Raw genomic sequence first — 19232 nt, 5'->3', positions numbered from 1 at the left:
GGGATGCTGGGGGACACTGATTTAGCCTGAACCAGGAAGGGGTCTGGGACTGAAGTTTCATAAACTGGTTTGACCCAAATCAGTTAAGTCTGACACTACATTCAACCAGGTTTATCTTAAACCAGTTTCATCCATTTTGAAACTGGTTTATGTGCACTGAGCTTCTGTTGTTTTACAGGTTTAAACCAGTTTCTAATCACTTAAACTGGGTTATGTGTAACTTCTGTGTCTTGCCCATATGTTTTACATTTAAATATTTACAAAACTGAGGCTAGCAGCTGATTAAATTGCAGATGGTGTAACTAAGTTCTTGCCAGCAACTTTGTCAGCTATCAGGCTCATTGTTCTAGCTTTGTTATTTAGAGATTTCCTTTTATGACATTAACCGCAAGATCTATAGATAAATCTAAATCTGACGTTAAAATTTTAGGCTTTGAGATGTGAGGCTTTCATACCCTCTGCTAGGCTCTGTTACAGCCTCTGGATTTTGAAAAGTATCCTGTGATCAGATGCAGTATCCTGCTGCTTGACTGCTCTACCTCTTCCTACAATGCTTTCTATGAAATTTCACTCAACAGAAGACTTTAACTTCAGCAGCAGTATTTATGAACAGTAGAAGCTATGCAACTTAAAACTTCACTCTATTATTCAGAATTTTTTTATTATTCCTGAGAGCAGAGTTTGACTCTAGTGAAGAGTTTTGTAAGACAGAAGAGAAATTTAGTGCCAGACAGTCTATCAAAACCAAATTAAGGCAGTCACAGAGCTCCTTTGAGTTTAGATAAAGTGAAAATTAAGGATTGGTTAAATTTAATATTAAATGTGTCAAATATTTTAAACATAAGACATCTGATTTTGATAATTATTGACTATATTTGATCTGTACATGTTTCAATGGTGTTGGCAGTGTCAGGAGCCAGGGGAACAAACAGGTTAAATTGCCTCCATCTTGCCCTGAGCTTGGCTTCTAGTGGCCTAAATACTCGTCAGCTGACTGCAGTTGTCTGCATGGGTTTGCCTGCCTGCCTTTAAGCAGCATCTCTTTTAGATCCCTCTTTCAAGAGGCTATTCAGGAAGACAGATGCTTCTCTGTGTAGCCTTGAACTTCTCAATCCTTGTTCTTAATTTTCTGGTTCCTACTTTGATTCCTAGGTTTCCAGTCCCTGGATCCTGCCTGTTTGTTCCTAGTGTCCTAGTTCCTGCTTCTTTGTTCATGGTCTGCTGTTCCCTACATCCTGATGCTGCTTCTTAGCTTCCAAGCTTCACCCTTGTTCCTGGCTCCTGTCTGCAGACTCCTTGTTCCAGGCTGTCTTGGTGGCTTCTTGACTCCCTTGTACTCCAGACTGCCTTGCTAACTCCTCCATCCTTTGTGGTCTAAACTCCAGTCCAGACCTTTGTTCTCTGACATCGGGCACCAGGCTCATGGTTTGGTTTGGTGATTGCCCATGTCCTGTACACGTACAGCTGCCTCTTCCAGACCCCCTTGCTTGTGACTCCAGTCAGGATCCTTTTTCCTAATATCTGTGGTCGTACCCAGGGTGGCTGCATGTATCCCGGTCCCTTACAGACCTTGCCTGCCTGCTCCTGATCATCTAATTCTTAACTGGGATTCTTGCTTACCTTACCATGTCTTTTCCTGATGCCCTTGGTTGTGACCTTCTATGGTCAAGCCTTGGTCTCCTTTGTTTTGGTCATACCCCTGATAGGCAGTCTCCATTTTCCTTGCTTTAGCTAAGTTCAGGAAGGCCAGACTGCTTTAGGTCTCTTTCCCACCCTAAACCTGATACATTCCTATTTTCTAGAAACCCACTTAGTGTACCTGAAATAAATCAGTATCCCTAAAATAAACCGGTTATTTAACAGGCTTTAAAATGTGATCTGTGTCCTCTTGTTTCCCATGAAAGCTATTTTTGTGTTGGCCCAAGGAGTCACTGAATCAGAATCATAGAAAATGAGGGTTGGAGGGGACCTCAGGAGGTCATCTTGTCCAACCCTCTAATCAAACCTGGACTATCCCCAACTAGATCATCCCAGCCAAGGTTTTATCTAGCTGGGTCTTAAAAACCTCCAAGGATGGAGATTCCACAAGCTCTGTAGTTAACCTGTTCCAGTGCTTTACTACTCATCTAGTGAGAGTTTTTTTCTAATATCCAATCTAAACTTCCCTTGCTGCAATGTGAGACCATTGCTCCTTGTTCTGTCATCTGTCACCACTCTTTGGAGCCACCCTTCACGTGATTGAACTTTGTTACTACTATTCCCCCTCAGTCTTCTCTTCTCTAGACTAAATAAGACAGTTCCTTCAGTCTCTCTTCTTAAGTCATGTTCCCAAGCCATCTAACCATTTTCACTGCGCACGGTGGACTCTCTCCAACTTGCCCACATCCTTTTGTAATGGGGGGGGACACAGTACTCCAGATGTGGCCTCACCAATGCCAAATAGAGGGAAATAATCACTTCCTTTGATCTGCTGGCAACACTCCTACTAATGCAGCCCAGTATGTTGTTAGCTTTCTTGGCAACAACGGTACACTGTTGACTCATATTCAGCTTATTGTCCACTGTAACTCCCAGATCCTTTTCTGCAGAGCTGCTGCTTACCTAGTCAGTCCCCAGCCTGTACAAATGCATGGGATTATTTTGTCCTAAGTGCAGGAGTTTGAACCTGTCCTTACTATGCTTCATGAGATTTCTTTTGGCCCAATCCTCCAATTTATTGAGGTCTCTCTGAATCCTAGCCTTACTCTCCAGTCTATCTACTACTTCACCCAACTTGGTGTCGTCTGCAAATTTGCTGGGGGTGCACTCCATCCTGTCTTCCAGATTTGTTGATGAAGATATTGAACAAAACTGTCCCGAGGACTGGCCCTTGGGATTCTCCACTTGATACTGGCTGCCAACTAGACATCTAGTCATTGATTACTACCCCTTGACCCTAATGATCCAGCCAGTTTTCTGTCTACCTTACAGTCCATTCATCCAACCTGGACTTCCTTAGGTGGCTTGTTGTGGGAGACTATACCAGAAGCCTTGCTAAAGTCAAGCTATATCATGCCCACTGCTCTCTCAACATTCACAGACCTCATCATAGAAGGTAAGCAAGTTGGTCAGGCATGACTTGCTCTTCGTGTGTCCATGCTGACTGTTCCTGATCACCTTCTCCTCCAGGTGCTTAGAAATGGATTCCTTGATGATATAGTTCCTCAGATGGGCACTACATTTTCTTAAAGATGGGCACTACATTTGCTTTTTTCTAATTACCTGGGATCTCTCCTGATTGTCATGCATTTTCAAACATAATGGCCAGTGGCTTTCCAGTTACATCAGGCATCTCCCTGAACACCCTTGGGTGCACCGTGTCTGGCTGCATGGACTTGTACACGTTCAGCTTTTCTAAAAGTCCCTAACCTGTTTTTTTGCCACTGTTCGGCTGCTCACCTCCCCTACACCCCAACCTTACACCAGCCTCTGGCGGGATGCCCGGTCTTGGAATGGCCCCCTTCGGTATGGATGTTTCTCGCGCGTGCTCTGTGGTATCGTCGCTCCTGATTGCCCTTGGCGATTTCCCCCTTACTCCTTGGGGAAGGATGGTCAGTCGCCTCAGGCCCTCGATCTGGAACCCCCTTGAGCAGGTCGGCTCTACTCCTGGAGCCGGCGGCAGGGGTTGCCCCTGTCGGGCAGGGGTAAAGAAAACAAAATGAAGAAAAGAAAAAAATATAGAAGAAAGCCCCAAAGGACCTTCCAGTCCAGCGTCCTACTGGCTGGCTCTCTAAGCCCTCCTGCCCGTGCTTGGCAGTGCTCCTTTGACGCTGATCCCTCAGGGTCCCCTTATCTTTGTTGCCTCCAACCCAGCTCCCCAACCTGGTACCTGGGAGCGATTGTGCAGGGAGACTCCCGTTCCCTCGGGGTCAGCTTCAACCTCTCCCTCTGTGTCACTGCACCCATCGTGCCGTGGTTCAACAGCTCCACCACCGTGCGTCCCAGGCAGTTTTAGGGGTGTGTCTCCCAAAATGCTCCTCCCCTTTTGGGGCTCGATTTCAATACCCTGGGTGGGGAGATCCTTCGCAGTCTCTGCTGCTCTTTGCCATCCGGGTGATCCCTGATCGCTTTGGCTCCGTCCTTTGCTGGCACGGAGAGCTGCCTCATTTGCTTTCTCCTCCCTGTTGCCGGCAGCCACTTTTATCCTTGTTGGCTGGTGCGTCCTCGTGATATCACCCACCGGCCTTAATTGCATAAAGGCGCAGCTTGTAAACCGCATGGACTTTTCCTTTCGGCGTTCCAGCATTGCTCCTCCTGCGGGTAAGTAAATGTAAAGGGTAAGCCTTTTTTCTTCCATTTTGGTGTCTTTTTCAGTGCTGAGCCCCGTGGGCAGAACTTCCCGGTCCCGCTTCTCGTTATCCCCGGGACATTAGTCTTCCTGCGCATTTGTATGGTTCATTCCTGTGCCCTTAGTAAGGTTTCTTTAAAGTACAACCAGCTGTCCTGGACTCCTTTCCCCCTCATACCAGCCTCCAAACGGATCATGCTCATCAGTTTCCCCGAGTGAGTCAAAGTTGGCTTTTCTTAAGTCCGGGGTTCTTACTCTGTTGCTCTCCTTCCTTCTTTTCTTCAGGATCTTTAACTCTGTCATCTCATGGTTGCTGCTGCCCATGTTGCCATCCACTGCTACATTCCCCAGTGTCTACAATATACAGTAAAATATCTGGTAACCAGCACCTTACAAGCCGGCATGCTCTGTTAACCAGCATGCTGGCTTGTAAGGTAAAGTGAAACCAGAAGTGCCCATCGTGGCACTGCCAGTTTCTCCAAGCACCCATGGCCTGGGGCAAAGCAGCCTGCGCTGCTGAGCCCCACAGCCCAGGGGCATAACAGGCTGCGTGGGGCATGTCTCCCTGTCCCGTGGGGCCCGCAGGGCCTGCGGGAGGGGCATCGATGCTCTGGACATGGTGGGAGAAGTGGCAGCCTGAACAGGCAAGTATGCCTGTTTGGGCTGCTCAATTAACTGGCATATTTTGTTATCCAGCATCCCTCATTCCTGGGGGATGCCAGATAACAGAACTTTTAGTGTAGTTTTAAATTTTTGTGTGCGCGATTTCTGGTGTTTGAGGTCAATGAAAAAATATGCTTTGCAGGTTAGTTTAAAGTGTTATCTCTTAATAATTTATATATATTTTGGAAAATCTTCGTGAAATTATATATATATCAATTTGCCATTTTTAATTCTGTTTCTGATGTGATTTTCTTTTCCATATATATTTATTTCTGCTTCATTTTTCTGGTTTGTTTAAATGAATTTAACACTCATTTCAAATACTAACAAGTAATTGTTTGGCATATTTTTGGTAGAGCTCTGTGTTCATTGGCTATTAGATGTAATCATTATCTTTGCCTTATTCTGGACATTTTGTTGCCACAGATTAATTTATTTTGAATAACTTGTTTGTGACATTTTTTTGGTAACGTTATCAAATATTCTGTTTTCAGTCGAGTTATTTTTCTTGTAATTTCTCAAAATACCAAATAAAAAATTCGTGTGTTATTTCAAGCCTTTTTTGTTAGTACAGCTAGGGATAGAGATGTTTCATACATTTAATATAGTCTAGGTGCTAGTCAAATTGCTATACATACTATCATTATAGCGGTAATTTAGATTAAGCTTCTCACATTTAAGATTTTAGGTTGTTCAGGTGAAGAACCTTCTCTTCCAAATATGCACATCATGCGCACAATGGGACTTTGACATGTAGACTGAGCTTCTGTATAATAGATAGTGATTTTTTTATTGTTATTTAGTAATGATTTTAATCCAGCAGAATTTTCAGGCTTGCTAAAAAGCTATGCCACCCTGAATGTTTTTACTTAGATACATTTATTGGCATCTAGATGATAATAGTGTTGGACATGTCAAAAGTGTCTTAGATTTCTAAATCCTCAGACCTATTGAGTATATACTTTTCATCAGTAGTTACTGACAGATCCAGCTGTCATCCTCAAGATGTCATGGCAGATCGTTATTTTCATGGTACAGTATTTCTGATGCACTTCATTCCAAACTCTCTTACTAATGTTCCCCTCATTCTTCACAGAAATTGTCCAGAGGCTGATGGCGTGCAGTGTAGTAGTAGGAGGGGGCACACCCTTAACCAGTGGGATAGGGACGTGACCAGGTGCCTCTGGCTTGGGAGCACTGGTGATTTTGGGTTGCTGCTGTACTGGTGGCATTATTGGAGAGCTGCCATTGGCAGCTGTTTCTTTCACACCTCTTCCCGCTCCCCCTGGTCCCTCAAGCCCCAATTTGGCCTGCTGGGAGCTGCCACCACTTCTCTCTGGCTGGGCTGGACTCAACTATGGCCATGCTGCGGCCATCACTTCTACTGATTGCCCCAGAGCTGCAGCAGAGCTACAGGAGAAGGTTAGCAGTAAGGGACAAACGGGAAGGGGCAGGCATGAGAGACAGGTGACAAGGGTCAGGCACAAACATGGCAGGGCAGGGGATGGGAAATGAAGGCTTCAGGTTAGAGTAAGGAGTTCTGGGTAGCAGGCACAGGGTGCAGGCAGCAGAGGGCAGGCCCTGGCATTGAGGGGCAGATGTCAGGCAGGGAGTAGGTGGCAGGCAAGCGGCAGAGGGGACAGGCAGCAGTGGGGCTGGCCTCCCCCCACAAAGCCTGTAATCTTGTCATAGAAGGAAATCAGGTCAGTGAAGCATGACTTGCTCTTGACAAATCTATGTTGGCTGTTTCTAGTCACCATGTTTTCCTTTAGATGCTTAAAACAGATTCCTTGATGACATGTTCTATAATCTTTCTAGCTGTTAAGGTCTGTAATTCCCTGAATCCTCCTTTCTTATAAATGGGCACTATATTTGCCCCTTTTCAGTTATTTGGAATCTCATTTGACTTTCGTGAGTTTGCAAAGTGATTACTCCATAGCTCTGTAATGATCTTATCTAATAACTTAAGTTTTCTAGGATGAATCTCTTTCAGCCCTGTTGAAATGAAAATCTCCATTTTGTCCAAGCAGTCTTTGACCTCTTCTTTCCCTCTTCTTAGGCTGCTTATCTCTTCCCTTCCTTTCTGTCAGCTATGCTTGTTATCTAATAACTGATCTTATTCAGGAAGACTGAAGTAAAAAAGGCATTAAATACTTTGGCCTTCTCCACATCATCCATTATTAGAATGTCCTCCCCCTTCAGTAAGAGACCTGCATTTTTCCCTGTTTTTCCTTTTAGTTCTGACATACTTGCAGAATGCTTTTCTTTATTGCATTTTACATCCCTTGCTAGCTGTATCTCAATACGTGTCTTAGCCTTCCTGATTTTGTCTTTGCATGCCTCTGCTATACTCTTATACTCATCCCTAGAATCATGGTTAAGTTTCTACTTTTGTAAGTTTCCTTTTTGAGTTTCAACTCACGGGAGACTTTTCCACTTAGCCAAGCTAGTCTCTTGCTGCATTTCCTATCCTTAGTGTCTTGCACCTTTGTTTTGGTGCGCATCTCTTAAAGGCAGGGGGAGTAAAATATGACCCACAGGTTGGATCTGGCTCACCAAGGGGTTTTGTCCAGCTTGTGGCAGGGCCCTTGGCCCCATCTGGCTCAGGGACAGGTGACAGCCTGGGCTGTGGTACATGTGGCTGGTCCCACTGCTCCTGTGTCCGTACAAGGTGTACAGTATGAATTAAAAACAAGCAGGAATCTTATCGGGGGTAAGGCACAATGCCGCATTTATTGGAACATAAAACATAAAAAGAATAAAGAACAGTAAGGTTATCTACTTCACTCATTCCCATGCATACTCATTCATTCATTCTTACAGAAGAAACAAGCACACACAGATAGACAGTCCTGAAAAGGTTAAGGTGTTACCAAGTTCTAAAGTTGCTCAGGTCAGTCTGGTGGCTGGCCAGACTGACCACGAGAAATGGGATCAGGTTTTGTTGGAAACAACTCCTTCTTGTTGACCCAAAACTCCTTCTTACAGGTGGACAGACCCAAAGCCTTTTCTTTGTGTTCATTCTTTAGTGATAGCTGTTCATACAAGCCTGTGGATTCCTCTGAATCAGATGCGAAGGTCATCCTCCTTGTCCTGTTGGCAGGCTGGGATTGGTAGGACATGATCTTCTGGCTTTGCGGTCCGCAATCTTCAGGGGGGTTGTTGCTTGTAGTCTTCAGCTGTCATGGTGAAGGCATGGTTGAGTATTTGGTAATACTGCTGACTTGATGTCACTGCAACCTTTAAATGTTAAACCACAGAAGGCTATTTTCACCTGCTGCAAGAGGACTGTCTTCCTTCATGTTATTACGTACATACATCATTCATTCTTTCATTACCTCTTTTTAAACATGCCAGACATACCACAGACCTTACGTAAGCATTTTCCTTATACCAAATTTAAGTTCTAAAATTATGAGGCCAATAAGTCAAATATATCTAAAATCATGAGACCAATAGGTCAAATATATTTATGCTCAGCAATAGGAAATTTAAAATAGATGGTTAATTCCAGAACAATAGTGACTGATTAAAATATTATAAAAAGTAAATCACAACAAGAAGAACTTTATCTTAATGGCTAAATAATTAATTATAAAAAATAGCAATATAAACAATTATAGCTACTGCAGTACAACACTCTTGGATGCACAGTGCAGCTGGGGTGGCATGGCGGCCAGACTTGCTTCGTTGTAGTCCGCACTGTGGCAACTCCTTCCAGCTGCCACTGCCAGTCTGCTGCCAGTTCCAGCCCCACTGGCTGGGCACCCCAACCTGTCTGTCTTGCACCCACTGCTGGGGGCACTGGACAGAGCAGGCAGGTAGGGTCTTCATGGAGTTTGGCCTGGGACCCGTGCGGGCAAGTTGCACTCAGCTGGGTGGATGGGATGGGGCCACAGGTGGGCGGGGAATGGCATCTGGGAGTGGGATGGCCAGGTGGGTCCAAGGCTGGGATCAGGATCTTGGGACATGACAGTGTGGGACTGGGGCCTGTGGCAGAGCCATGATCCTTTACCCATATATTCCTGTGATGTGCGCTGGTTCGATGGGTAGGGGCATGTGGGGAGCAGATCGCGGCTCTGCCCTGGGCCCTATGCTGTTACACCTCAAGATCCTGATCCCAGCCTGGGCCCAGCCTGCCTGTCCTGCTTCTGGACACTTCTCCTTGCTTGCCCATGGCCCTATTGTATCCACGCAGCCAAGCACTCCCTGCCCATGTAAATCTTGGGCCGATCTCCATGGAGACCCCAGGATCACTGGGTGGTGACAGTGCAGGTCAGGGCCTGGGACAGAGCCACGATCTGCTCCCTGCATGCCCCTGCCTATGGAAGTGGTGCCTATTGCAAGGGTATGCAGGGAGAGGATTGTGGTTCTGTACTGGACCCCGCCCCCATGCTGTCACTCCCCAGCCATTCTGGCCTCACCCTCCCATCCTGCTCCTGGCTGCCACTTCCTGCCTGCCCACAGCCCTATCCCATCTGTGCAGCCCAGCGCAGGACAGAGCCACATAGGGAGTTTTAGTCAGCAGGCTGGAGGTGGGGTGCTGACCTAGCTCATGACAGCTCACCAAAGCTCCCCAAGTGTTCCTCCAGTCCAAACAATTCCCTCTTTCCTGCTTTTAGCTATAGTCAGTTATTCTGTACTGCTTTTCCCCTTAGACTTCTCTCCCATGGGGTCCTGCCACCATTTGTCTGAGTTTGTTAAATTCTGCTTTTCTGAAATCCAATATCTTTATCCTGCTGTTCGCCTTTCCTTCCTTTCCTTCGGATCTTGAAATATATCATTTTGTGGTCACTGTCAACAAAGTTGCCTTTCACCTTCATACTCAAACAATTTCTTCTTATTTGTAAGCAGCAAATTGAGATTTTCCCCCTTTAGTTGTCTTCTCCACCATCTGTACCAAAAAGTTATTCCCAGCACACTCCAAAAATTTGCTGGACTGCTTATGCACTGCTGCGTTACCCTTCCTTGAAATGTAAAGGTAACCAAAGTTGTGTAATTTGGATTTTTTGGGTTAGTTGTTTGAAAAGAGCCTCGTCTACCTTCTGCCCTAGGTTTGATAGTCTACAGCAGACACCCACGATGACATTACTATTGCTGTTCCTGGCACTAGGAATGAGAATGAATGGACAGGATTAGTTTTTCAGCAGCAGTCTCTTGCTTAGGAGGGGGAAGTCTTAGGCATAAGTTATTTTCTTACAAATCTAGGACATGAGTTTACAGTAAAACTTGTCTGTTGTTACTCTAAGTTTTAATTGGGATTCAGAGTGAAACTGATGACCAGTAAGACAATTCTGGTCACAACTTGAAAACTTTATTAGGATATACAACAGCAAGGACTTATTTGTATTAATAAAGACAGTGCTTACATAGCCTTGGATTCAATGGAAAAACAGGTCCACTGGCTAGGCTTCTCTGTTACCTTGAGGACTCTGATTTGGTTCTTCTTTTTTGCTAAACTTTGGAGAAGTTCCAAGTCACACTGACTGTTTAACCACAATTATATACTTAACAGAGTTGTCCACATTGTCTCAGACGGCCGGAGCCGACTTGAGGTGATTTAGAAATTACTCGGTCATTGGGCGGGCTGGTGAATGGAGAGGCAGACAAAGCGTATTGGTTGCAAAAAAGCTTTACTTACGCCGCTAGTAGTCACGACGCAGGTGGTCCAGTCGCTTAAACAACTACATGAGTTGCTCCAGCTGGCAAGGCTCAGGCCAGCGAATCCGTACAGGAATCAGGCCGGCAGGGAAAGGGTACGTCGAGGGATGGCGCTCGGTGACGGGGAGAAGGATCGATAGGTGATCAGGCTATCGACCAGCTCAGCCACGAGTCAGGAATCTTCAAAGGCACTCTGCAGTGTGCTCAAAGTTCTCCGACTTGGGCGGAAGTCGCACAGAATTTGATACGGCTAACAAGCCAATTGCTAGCCGCCACGTAGGAATAATTTAGAACTGGCCAATAGTGGGACACAAATTTGCATACGAATGGTGGGAACTCTCTTGCACCGGAGTTTTCTGTTGCAGCAGAAAACTTTTGCTGTACACAGAGACTCTCATGTGGCGGGAAAATTCCATCGTGCCGAGGCATTAAAATCATTGGGTTGTGACACACATTTAGTTATGTTTTGGTGCTGAGCCAATCCTTTTTCATTTCCTTAAATTATATAGGTGCACCTTTATCACTGTCTACAGTGCATGCTCAAGTTGCATCATTGCTATGTCAAGCTCAAGTCCTATCATGATATGGCCTATGTTATATGTGGCCCATGCTGCACATGGCCTATGATGTATGTATGGCTTACAGTATGATTGTAATTCATGCTAATGTCTCTGTAAGAGTAAAAAAAAAAAAAAAGAATACACAGTGGCATGCGCATTAGCATATGGTGACACTCAGTATATGTATCCAATGCTAGTTAGATTAAGTTAGCCGAGGTTTGTTGTGCTTAACCTACCAGTAGAACTTAATTTGATGCGTAGACAGAGTCCCCTTTCTTACTGTGTTCTTTAACCCCTCTATTCTATCTGATTCTCTCTAACACCATGATTCAAGAAATGTTTTTTCTTAAAGTACTTAGGAGCCATCTTCAGTCACTGCAAATAAATGTATACCTGTACTTAGTTTAATATATGCTCAGGTGCTTTCCTGAATTAAAGCTTTAGCAGCCTCTTTTTGATAATATACCTTCCATAACATCATGTTCTGTGATTGTTGTATTGGTACAACTAGTCTTATTTTTTGTATTGATATCCAGATATTCTTGTACTTAATGGACATCTCTAGGAGAAGGCTGAAGGCAAATACAACATAAAATAAAATGCTATACATTTATTTTGTTGTTTGCTATCAGCAAGGTACATAAATACTCCCTCTGGCCCAGATTTAACACATGTAGGACAAGAACAGCTGGTTCCCTGAGGCAGATATAGTCTCTTCTTGATGACATTTCTTTAATATCATCCATTTTTATTTGTTACAAGAGCATTATCTTGTCCCAATCTATCTCTATATATCATAATTTAAAATCTACTGATTTCCTTTTGCTATTGCTTATTTTTCAGTTTTTATAAGACACAATCTTTCATTTTGGTGTTTTGTAAACATCTTTAAACAATAATATGGTAACGTTGAAGTAATTTTTGTAGCCATGGTGGCCCAAGAATTATGCTAGGGACAAGGATTTTTGTGGGTGATATCTTCTATTGGACCAATTGCATGGTTGTGACAGTTAGGCTTTTAAATGCAAAGCATTCTTCATCTTCATCCAAATGCCTTGCATTTAGAAGCTCATTTAACTGTATCCCAAAAAAGTTGGTCTAATAAAAGATCACCCACAAAAATCCTTGCCTTAAACAATATTATAAATGAACAATATTTTCCTCTGCAATCATTTTTTTTTCTACTGGTGGAACTTTCTTAAAGCAGATTCTCTGATTCACCTCTTATTTTGTTTGCTTTACTATTTTGTAGCTATTCAAGAAAAATGCCTAAATCAGTAATACTTCTTACCTCCTAATCTGCAGATCTCGTGCTGCTTTTTGACAACATAATGATATCTATTTCTTTAGATCAGGGGTGGGAAAGAAGGTGGATCCAGCCCGTAGCCACACTCCGTTTTCCAGCAGCCCCTGCCCATATGGCTCCCAGCCGGTCTCCATGTAGACCTTAGGAGAGTGGGGCCATGTTGTGACGGCACAGGGCCACGGAACAGGGGCTCAGACCTGGCCCCCCGCCTCGGCCTCAATGGGAGACCAGCAGGAGCTGCACAGGCAGGTTACACAGCTGGGCAGGGAGCTGTGCTGGGGCTGGGGGTGGGATCTTGAGGTAGCGAAAGCACAGGATGGGGGCTGGGGCACAGCCACGATCTGCTCTCTGAGTGTCCATGCCTGCAGAACCCGCAGTCATCTCAGGGGCATGCAGACAGTGGATTGTGGCTCTGCTCTGGCCCTGTGCTGTCACTGCCACAAAATCCTGGGGTCTCCCTGGCCCCCGCTGCAGCCCCATCCTAGTTACCTGGCTGCGCGCGCTGCCTGCATGGGTGGATGGGATGGGGGGGTCCAGGCAGCAGGGCTGGGTCTGGTGGTGGCAGCCAAAAGGAGCTGCCACCACAGAGGTTGCTGGGAAATGGAATGTGCCACAGGCCAGATTTGGCCTGAGGGCCAGACTTGCCCATCCCTGCTTTAGATGTTAACCTGAGGCATAGGTAAAGGTTAAGTGATTTGCCTGAGGTCACAAAGCAAACTTTGTGAAGAAGTATAAAAGAAACTTAATAGGGGCAATAGAAATACTGACATTTGAGACTAATAATTTGACATGTTTCTTGTTAATTAAAGAGAAAATAATGCTCACTTTAAATATACAAAAGTAAACTAATTTTCATAATCCACATTTTATTGAGTGCTTTAAACAGATTAGACTATGAAATACATGTTACATTTTAATTATGTTTTAGCACAAACCCAAGAGTTGCCAACATAACTACATTTTTGCCTAAGTCTACAACATTTATTTATCAGTTTCATCTTCATTATTATATAATTACAGTGGATTCAGGGACCCAGATTATAAAAGACTGTCCTTTGGTTGCATTACAATGCTATTCTAATTTATAATGTATATCAGCCTTTTATGTCATTTAATCTATAAGTAGCTGTCCTGACTCACTTGTACTTATTGCACTAGTGATGGGCCCATAAGCAAATATATCTTTTAGGTAATGTCATAAAATGTGTACTGACATATAGGCAAAGAAAAAAATGTAGTCCATGAAGGAGAATCACATTATACATATTGCGTGAGTTTAAAAAATATATCCTAGCATTTTAAAGCGTAAATCTATAATACAAAGATTGGATTGTCCTATGTTTCAAGGTATCCTGTAAAAAATAGGTCAAATGACAAATCAGGTTACTTGGTGGTTGATGCAGACAAAAAGGCAGAGCTCTTCAATAAGTTCTTTGCTTCAGTGTTCCTTAATACTGACCAAGAAAATCCCCCCACCTTGAACATAGACAGATGTCCAAAAGGCACCAGACCTCCAAAGGTTAGTGTTGACTTAGTTAAAGAGCACTTGGAAGGGCTGGATGGGTACAAGTCAGCCGGCCCGGATGACCACCATCCATGGGTGCTGAAGGAATTGGTCAGTGTCAGAGCTGCTCTCATGGTGCTCTGGCCAAGTCCCTGAGGACTGGAAAACGGCCAACATGGCGCCCATTTTTAAGAAGGGAGAAGGGATGAGTCGGGTAACTTTAGACCAGTCAGTCATACCTCTATCCCTGGGAAAATGCTGGAAAAAATCATCAAAGAGCACATTTGTGAAGGTCCAGCAATGGAAACGATGCTGAAAGTAAACCAGCATGGGTTCGTCACAGGTAGATCCTGCCTGACAAACCTTATAGCCTTTTATGACCAGGTCACACACTCCCTTGACACAGGAGCTGAGGCCAATGTCATCTACCTGGATTTTAAGAAGGCCTTCAACACAGTCCCACACCCAGGGTACCAGCAGAAGCTGGAGGAAGGCAGGGGAGCCCAGAGACACTGGTAGCAGCAGCAGTTGAGCAATGGAGGGAAGCGATGTGCAGACCAGGAGCCAGGGACCATATGTTAACTACTTGGGAGCTGCTTGTGGCCTGTGGCTACCAGTTAGACAGCCCTGTTGTAACTGAAGGTCCAGTTACTTTATAGAAGTCAAACCACTAAAGGGCAATTGATAGTTGAGTATTTTATAGATCTTTTACAGTATTCAGTGATGAATATTAAATGCTATGTGTTTAATTTCTGGTATTTATAAAGAAATTGGTGGGAAAATAGATGAGGATATTCATTAAATAAAATTAGCTAAACACCACTGTTTGAGATCATTGTTGTCCCTCTATTCACGCTTTCCTATTTATTGCTTCTTTTGCGCAGGAAGGAGTTGCAGGAGCTGCAGAATCTTTACAAACAAAACACTGAACATACAGCACAGCAGGCAGAGCTGATCCAGCAGCTTCAGGCTCTCAATATGGATACTCAAAAAGTACTAAGAAATCAGGAAGATGTTCATATGGCAGAGACTATATCTTATCAGAAAGTATGCATTTTTTCCTATTACAAAAGTATACATTTAAATGTATGTACAAGTAGTACACATAATTATCAATAGTCAACATGCCGGCTAATAGACTGTCTATATTGAAAGTAGTGTGTGATACTGCACCCTTCAATTAGTACTATTTCATGATTAAATCAGGGAGATTGCATAAATGTTTTGGTTCACTTATACCTACCGAAGACAATGCCCAAATTTTGCCTACCAGCTATGCCCCACCTTAAGCATATATGATTATTTGCCCCTGAAAAAAGGACTTTAATGGACTGCAAAACATACAGTCCAACTTTTCCAGTGTATTTTCTCTGTCTGTATTTCTCTTTTTTTTTCTCAAGGTAAGAGGTGGTATTCATATGCAACTCCTCTTGTTAGCTGTTTAAAATGTAATGAGAAAATTAATCTATAAATGTGATACACTTGGTTTCAGTCTCATATGGAGTGTTACCACACCCCCAAATAATTTTTTTTTCCCACTGCCTCACCTCTTTTCTTTTCCTTATTTATTGCCTTTCCCACTATTCATGGCTGGGCTTCCACTGTTGAGCAGATATTAGGAGTGGACTCCTTGAAAAACCACTCAGAAGTCTCTTATCAAGGAAAAACATTGACACAAGTATAGATGACTCTTTAATGAGTGTTTTTACAAGACAAAATATCTGTATGAGGCCAGTTAAGCACTATAAATTTTAGCTGATATAGTAGTTTTGATTTGGGGGAGTGTGATTATTTTTGCGGGGATGGGGAGAGAAAATTATACTGGCATAAGAGCGCTTTTTTCATTATAGCTTATTTCACTTGGCAAAGTGGTAGGAAAAACAACTTTTTTGCTAATATGGAGTGCATCTATATTAGGAGGGTTTGCTGGTTTAGACTTTATAGACCTGACCTGAGATTCATTTACATCAAGAGTTTTTCTGACCTTTCTCAAGTAGACAAGAATCCTTGCAATCCTTCAGAGGCATTTTGAACACTCGCAGGACAAAGGTGTTGTAGGTTGGGGGATAAGTAGTCTCTCAGTTTTCTAACAAAGTTGACCACTGTGAAATACCTGGAATCTTAAAGGGGCTAGCACAGAATTGTTGAATTCAATATACTTAGGATCTTGCAGAGTGTGGTGAGCATCTTAAGTAAGCCAAGAATACATTAGCACCGCTGACAAGTAATGACATGTAGTGTTTAAATCACAAACCCAGAAGGCATCTGAATACCCATTGTTCCCATTTTTTCTCATGAGTAAACAAGGCAGAAAAACTGCTGTTGCTCTGAAATCAGAATCCAGTAGATCTTTTAGTGTATGTGACAAACTGAGGTGAATGTACTTACCTTGTAATTTGGGAAATTGTTCTTATATTGTACCTGGCCCTTGTACAATACCTCTGGTCTTGCCTTTCATCTTCAGGGAGCCCAAGCTGTTGTTGTCTATTTAACAGTTCCAAGATCGAATGACTATTTTCGTGATTGGAGGGAGAAATAATTTTTAAGCTAAATTATTAAGAGAACACTAAGAGGGCTATTGCTACTATTCCAAGTCACATTGCTGGAGCAGTCTACAGTTTAAGAAGGATCCCGAAAACGAGCGTTCAGTAGGCTGTATGTAATGTTCAAACAATTGTTTCTAAGTGACCTGTTGCTTCTAAAAGCAATGCGTGCTTCCTTTCTCTGCGTCACAAAACTGAACGCTCCTACTGAGGTCAAAACAAGCCGTAGGCATCCCAGTAACCAGAAAATAGGTGCAGTGCTCTGTATATTTTCAAGTCAAAGGCATAATGTTCAAGGCGCACGTTTGTTTCCTTTGCATTAATAACATGCTGGCTGCAACAGCTAGATAAGGACTTGTCAGCTACTCCATAGACAGATTCACAGAGGAATATTTTTCTACTTCTCCAAATGGTATTGAGCCTATCAGCATGTTCATCCTATGATATATTGTCCCTTACAGCAAGATCAATGACCTCTGTGTCAGTGGTCAGATAGGCATTACATGCTATAGGCAGTGTGGTTGGCTGACATATTCCAAGTTCATTTTACTAGTTTGCCACTTAGGGAAACTACTCTTCATACTGATGTTAATGTGCATTAGTAAACAGTTGGTCAAGTCAAAGAAATTACTTTTTCGACAAACTAGGCAAAGGTCATGAACTCTTAGTGCATTAGGCATAAATCCATTGAGGATCACAAATTCTGTTCCAGAGCTAGCTTGAAAATGGGCAGGGGAGACATTTAAAGATCAGTCATCTGTTTTATCAAGTTGTACTGACTTGCTGATGTGCAGTTGAGATACACTGTACCATTTTCCTTGAATCCACCCACATTTTTAAGCATGCTGTGTTCTGCAAAACTCTTTCAGATTAGAGGATTTATGAAAATATGTTGATATCTCTTTCATACTGTAGCTATAGTTCTACCTCTCAAGGAAAGGAAATATTCTTTTTAAAATGTATTGAATCTGTTTTATTGGTCCCAAATGCTCAGGGGACTTTGTTTCTGTGCTGGATTTAATGAGACTCAATAGATTTGTCCTCACCAGCAATTTCAAGGTGGAGAGGCTACAATCAATACTAAGGATAATAAGACAAGAAGAGATTGTGAACTCCTTAGCCAGCTTATCAGAGTTTTCAGAAATTTACAGTTTAGACCTTTTGTTTATATAATGCAGCACTTTCTTTGGTATGGGCTTGCCTTCCAAGCTCTTTATTAATCATACTGATTGAAAATCTCTTAAAGCCAGGCATCTTTGTCAGCACATGAAGGTTCAGGTTTGAATCCAGGAATTGATCCCTCAAAACATCTGAAGCTGGGAGCACTGTGTCTTTGGTAGATATGGCATAATCAGGGGTAGCTCTAATGGTAAAACAAAACAAAACATGCTGGTAATTGGGGCCAGATTAACCCTTTAATGGGCCTTTGGCAAACAAACTTGTGGGGCCCCTACTTAATATTGTATATATAATATTACTTTTTTTCACTCAATAATTATAATATGTAAAATAAGCACAACTGGCCCCTTCTTCATTTAAGGCCCTAGGCATGTGCCTAATTTGCCTATGCATTAATCCAGCCCTGCTGGTGATACTATTCTCCCGTAGGCTGGGTTGTTTCAAGTCTCTACCCTTGCGAGAAAGAAGACCAGGAAATGTAATAGCCTAATATATTTTTGGATGCTTTATTCATGTTGTGCTCTCAATAACCTTTGCCTTCTTTTGCTTTGGTGGGTGTCTGCATTAGTAGCCTGAGATTCCAAGCTGGAAACCCAGTTACCAAGTTATCTCATGCTGGCTATACTATTTTTAATAAGCTTTCCTCAGATAATTTTATGAAACCCAGTTGAAATTGTTCTAAGCAGGAGTTTTACATAAATTGTATTGGGAATTTTACATAAACAATGTGAAATTCATAAAATAAAAATTAAAAATATGCATGCCTAGTTGGAAACTGGGCAACATTGCCAGATTGGCCCTACATTTCGTTACAAAATCTTTCAGTTGTTTTACTTTAGATTGCAGAAGAAATGCATATGTGCTCTCATAAGATCTTAAAGCTTTCTATTAATGGACTGAACTCTCCAACTGCATGGAGCATGGGCAGAGCCCCATCAGCAGCATCACTTCCCCTTCCCCTACTGTGCTCATCCAGTGGCTGCTGGCAATTAGGCAGCAGCTGTGAGAATGTTAAACATATAGCTGTTGGCCAAGCAGTGTGGGGAATGATGCGATGCTGATGAAGGGCTTCTGCCCCTACTCCATATTGCCAAAGGGTTCAGTCCTGGGTGAGATGGGGCCAAGCACAGCTCTGTGTCACCATTCCAGTGCCCCCCTTCTTCCGATGCAGCATGAAAAACAACTTCCTTACTCGGTGTCTCGGACGGCCAGAGCCGACTCGAGGTGAGTTAGAAATTGCTCGTTCGTCAGGGCGGGCTCGTGAATGGAGAGGCAGACAAGGTTTAATGGTTGCAAAAACGTTTACTTACGCTGTGTGGAGTTGCGACGCAGCTGGTCCGATCGTCTGAACAACCACGTGAGTTGTTCCAGCTGGCGGGGCCCAAGCCAGTGAATCCGTCCGTAAATCAAGCCTCCGGGAAAAGGGTAGCCGGCGCGGGAGCCGACGCTCAGCGACAGGAAGAAAGATCGATAGGGGATCAGTCTATCG

At 43.4% G+C, this 19232-nt stretch overlaps 1 protein-coding gene across 1 annotated transcript in view; it reads left to right on the top strand.

Annotated features, from left to right (window-relative positions):
• CNTLN (centlein) overlaps positions 1-19232 on the top strand; it is a 383712-nt gene that overhangs the window by 115441 nt on the left and 249039 nt on the right. The window contains 1 exon segment of the mRNA XM_025201267.1: positions 14906-15068. Coding sequence (XP_025057052.1) covers positions 14906-15068 — 163 coding nt within the window.

Source organism: Alligator sinensis, unplaced genomic scaffold, assembly GCF_000455745.1.
Source record: "Alligator sinensis unplaced genomic scaffold, ASM45574v1 scaffold917_1, whole genome shotgun sequence".
Classification (NCBI taxonomy): domain Eukaryota; kingdom Metazoa; phylum Chordata; order Crocodylia; family Alligatoridae; genus Alligator; species Alligator sinensis.
This window is presented reverse-complemented; position numbering and strand designations above follow the sequence as displayed.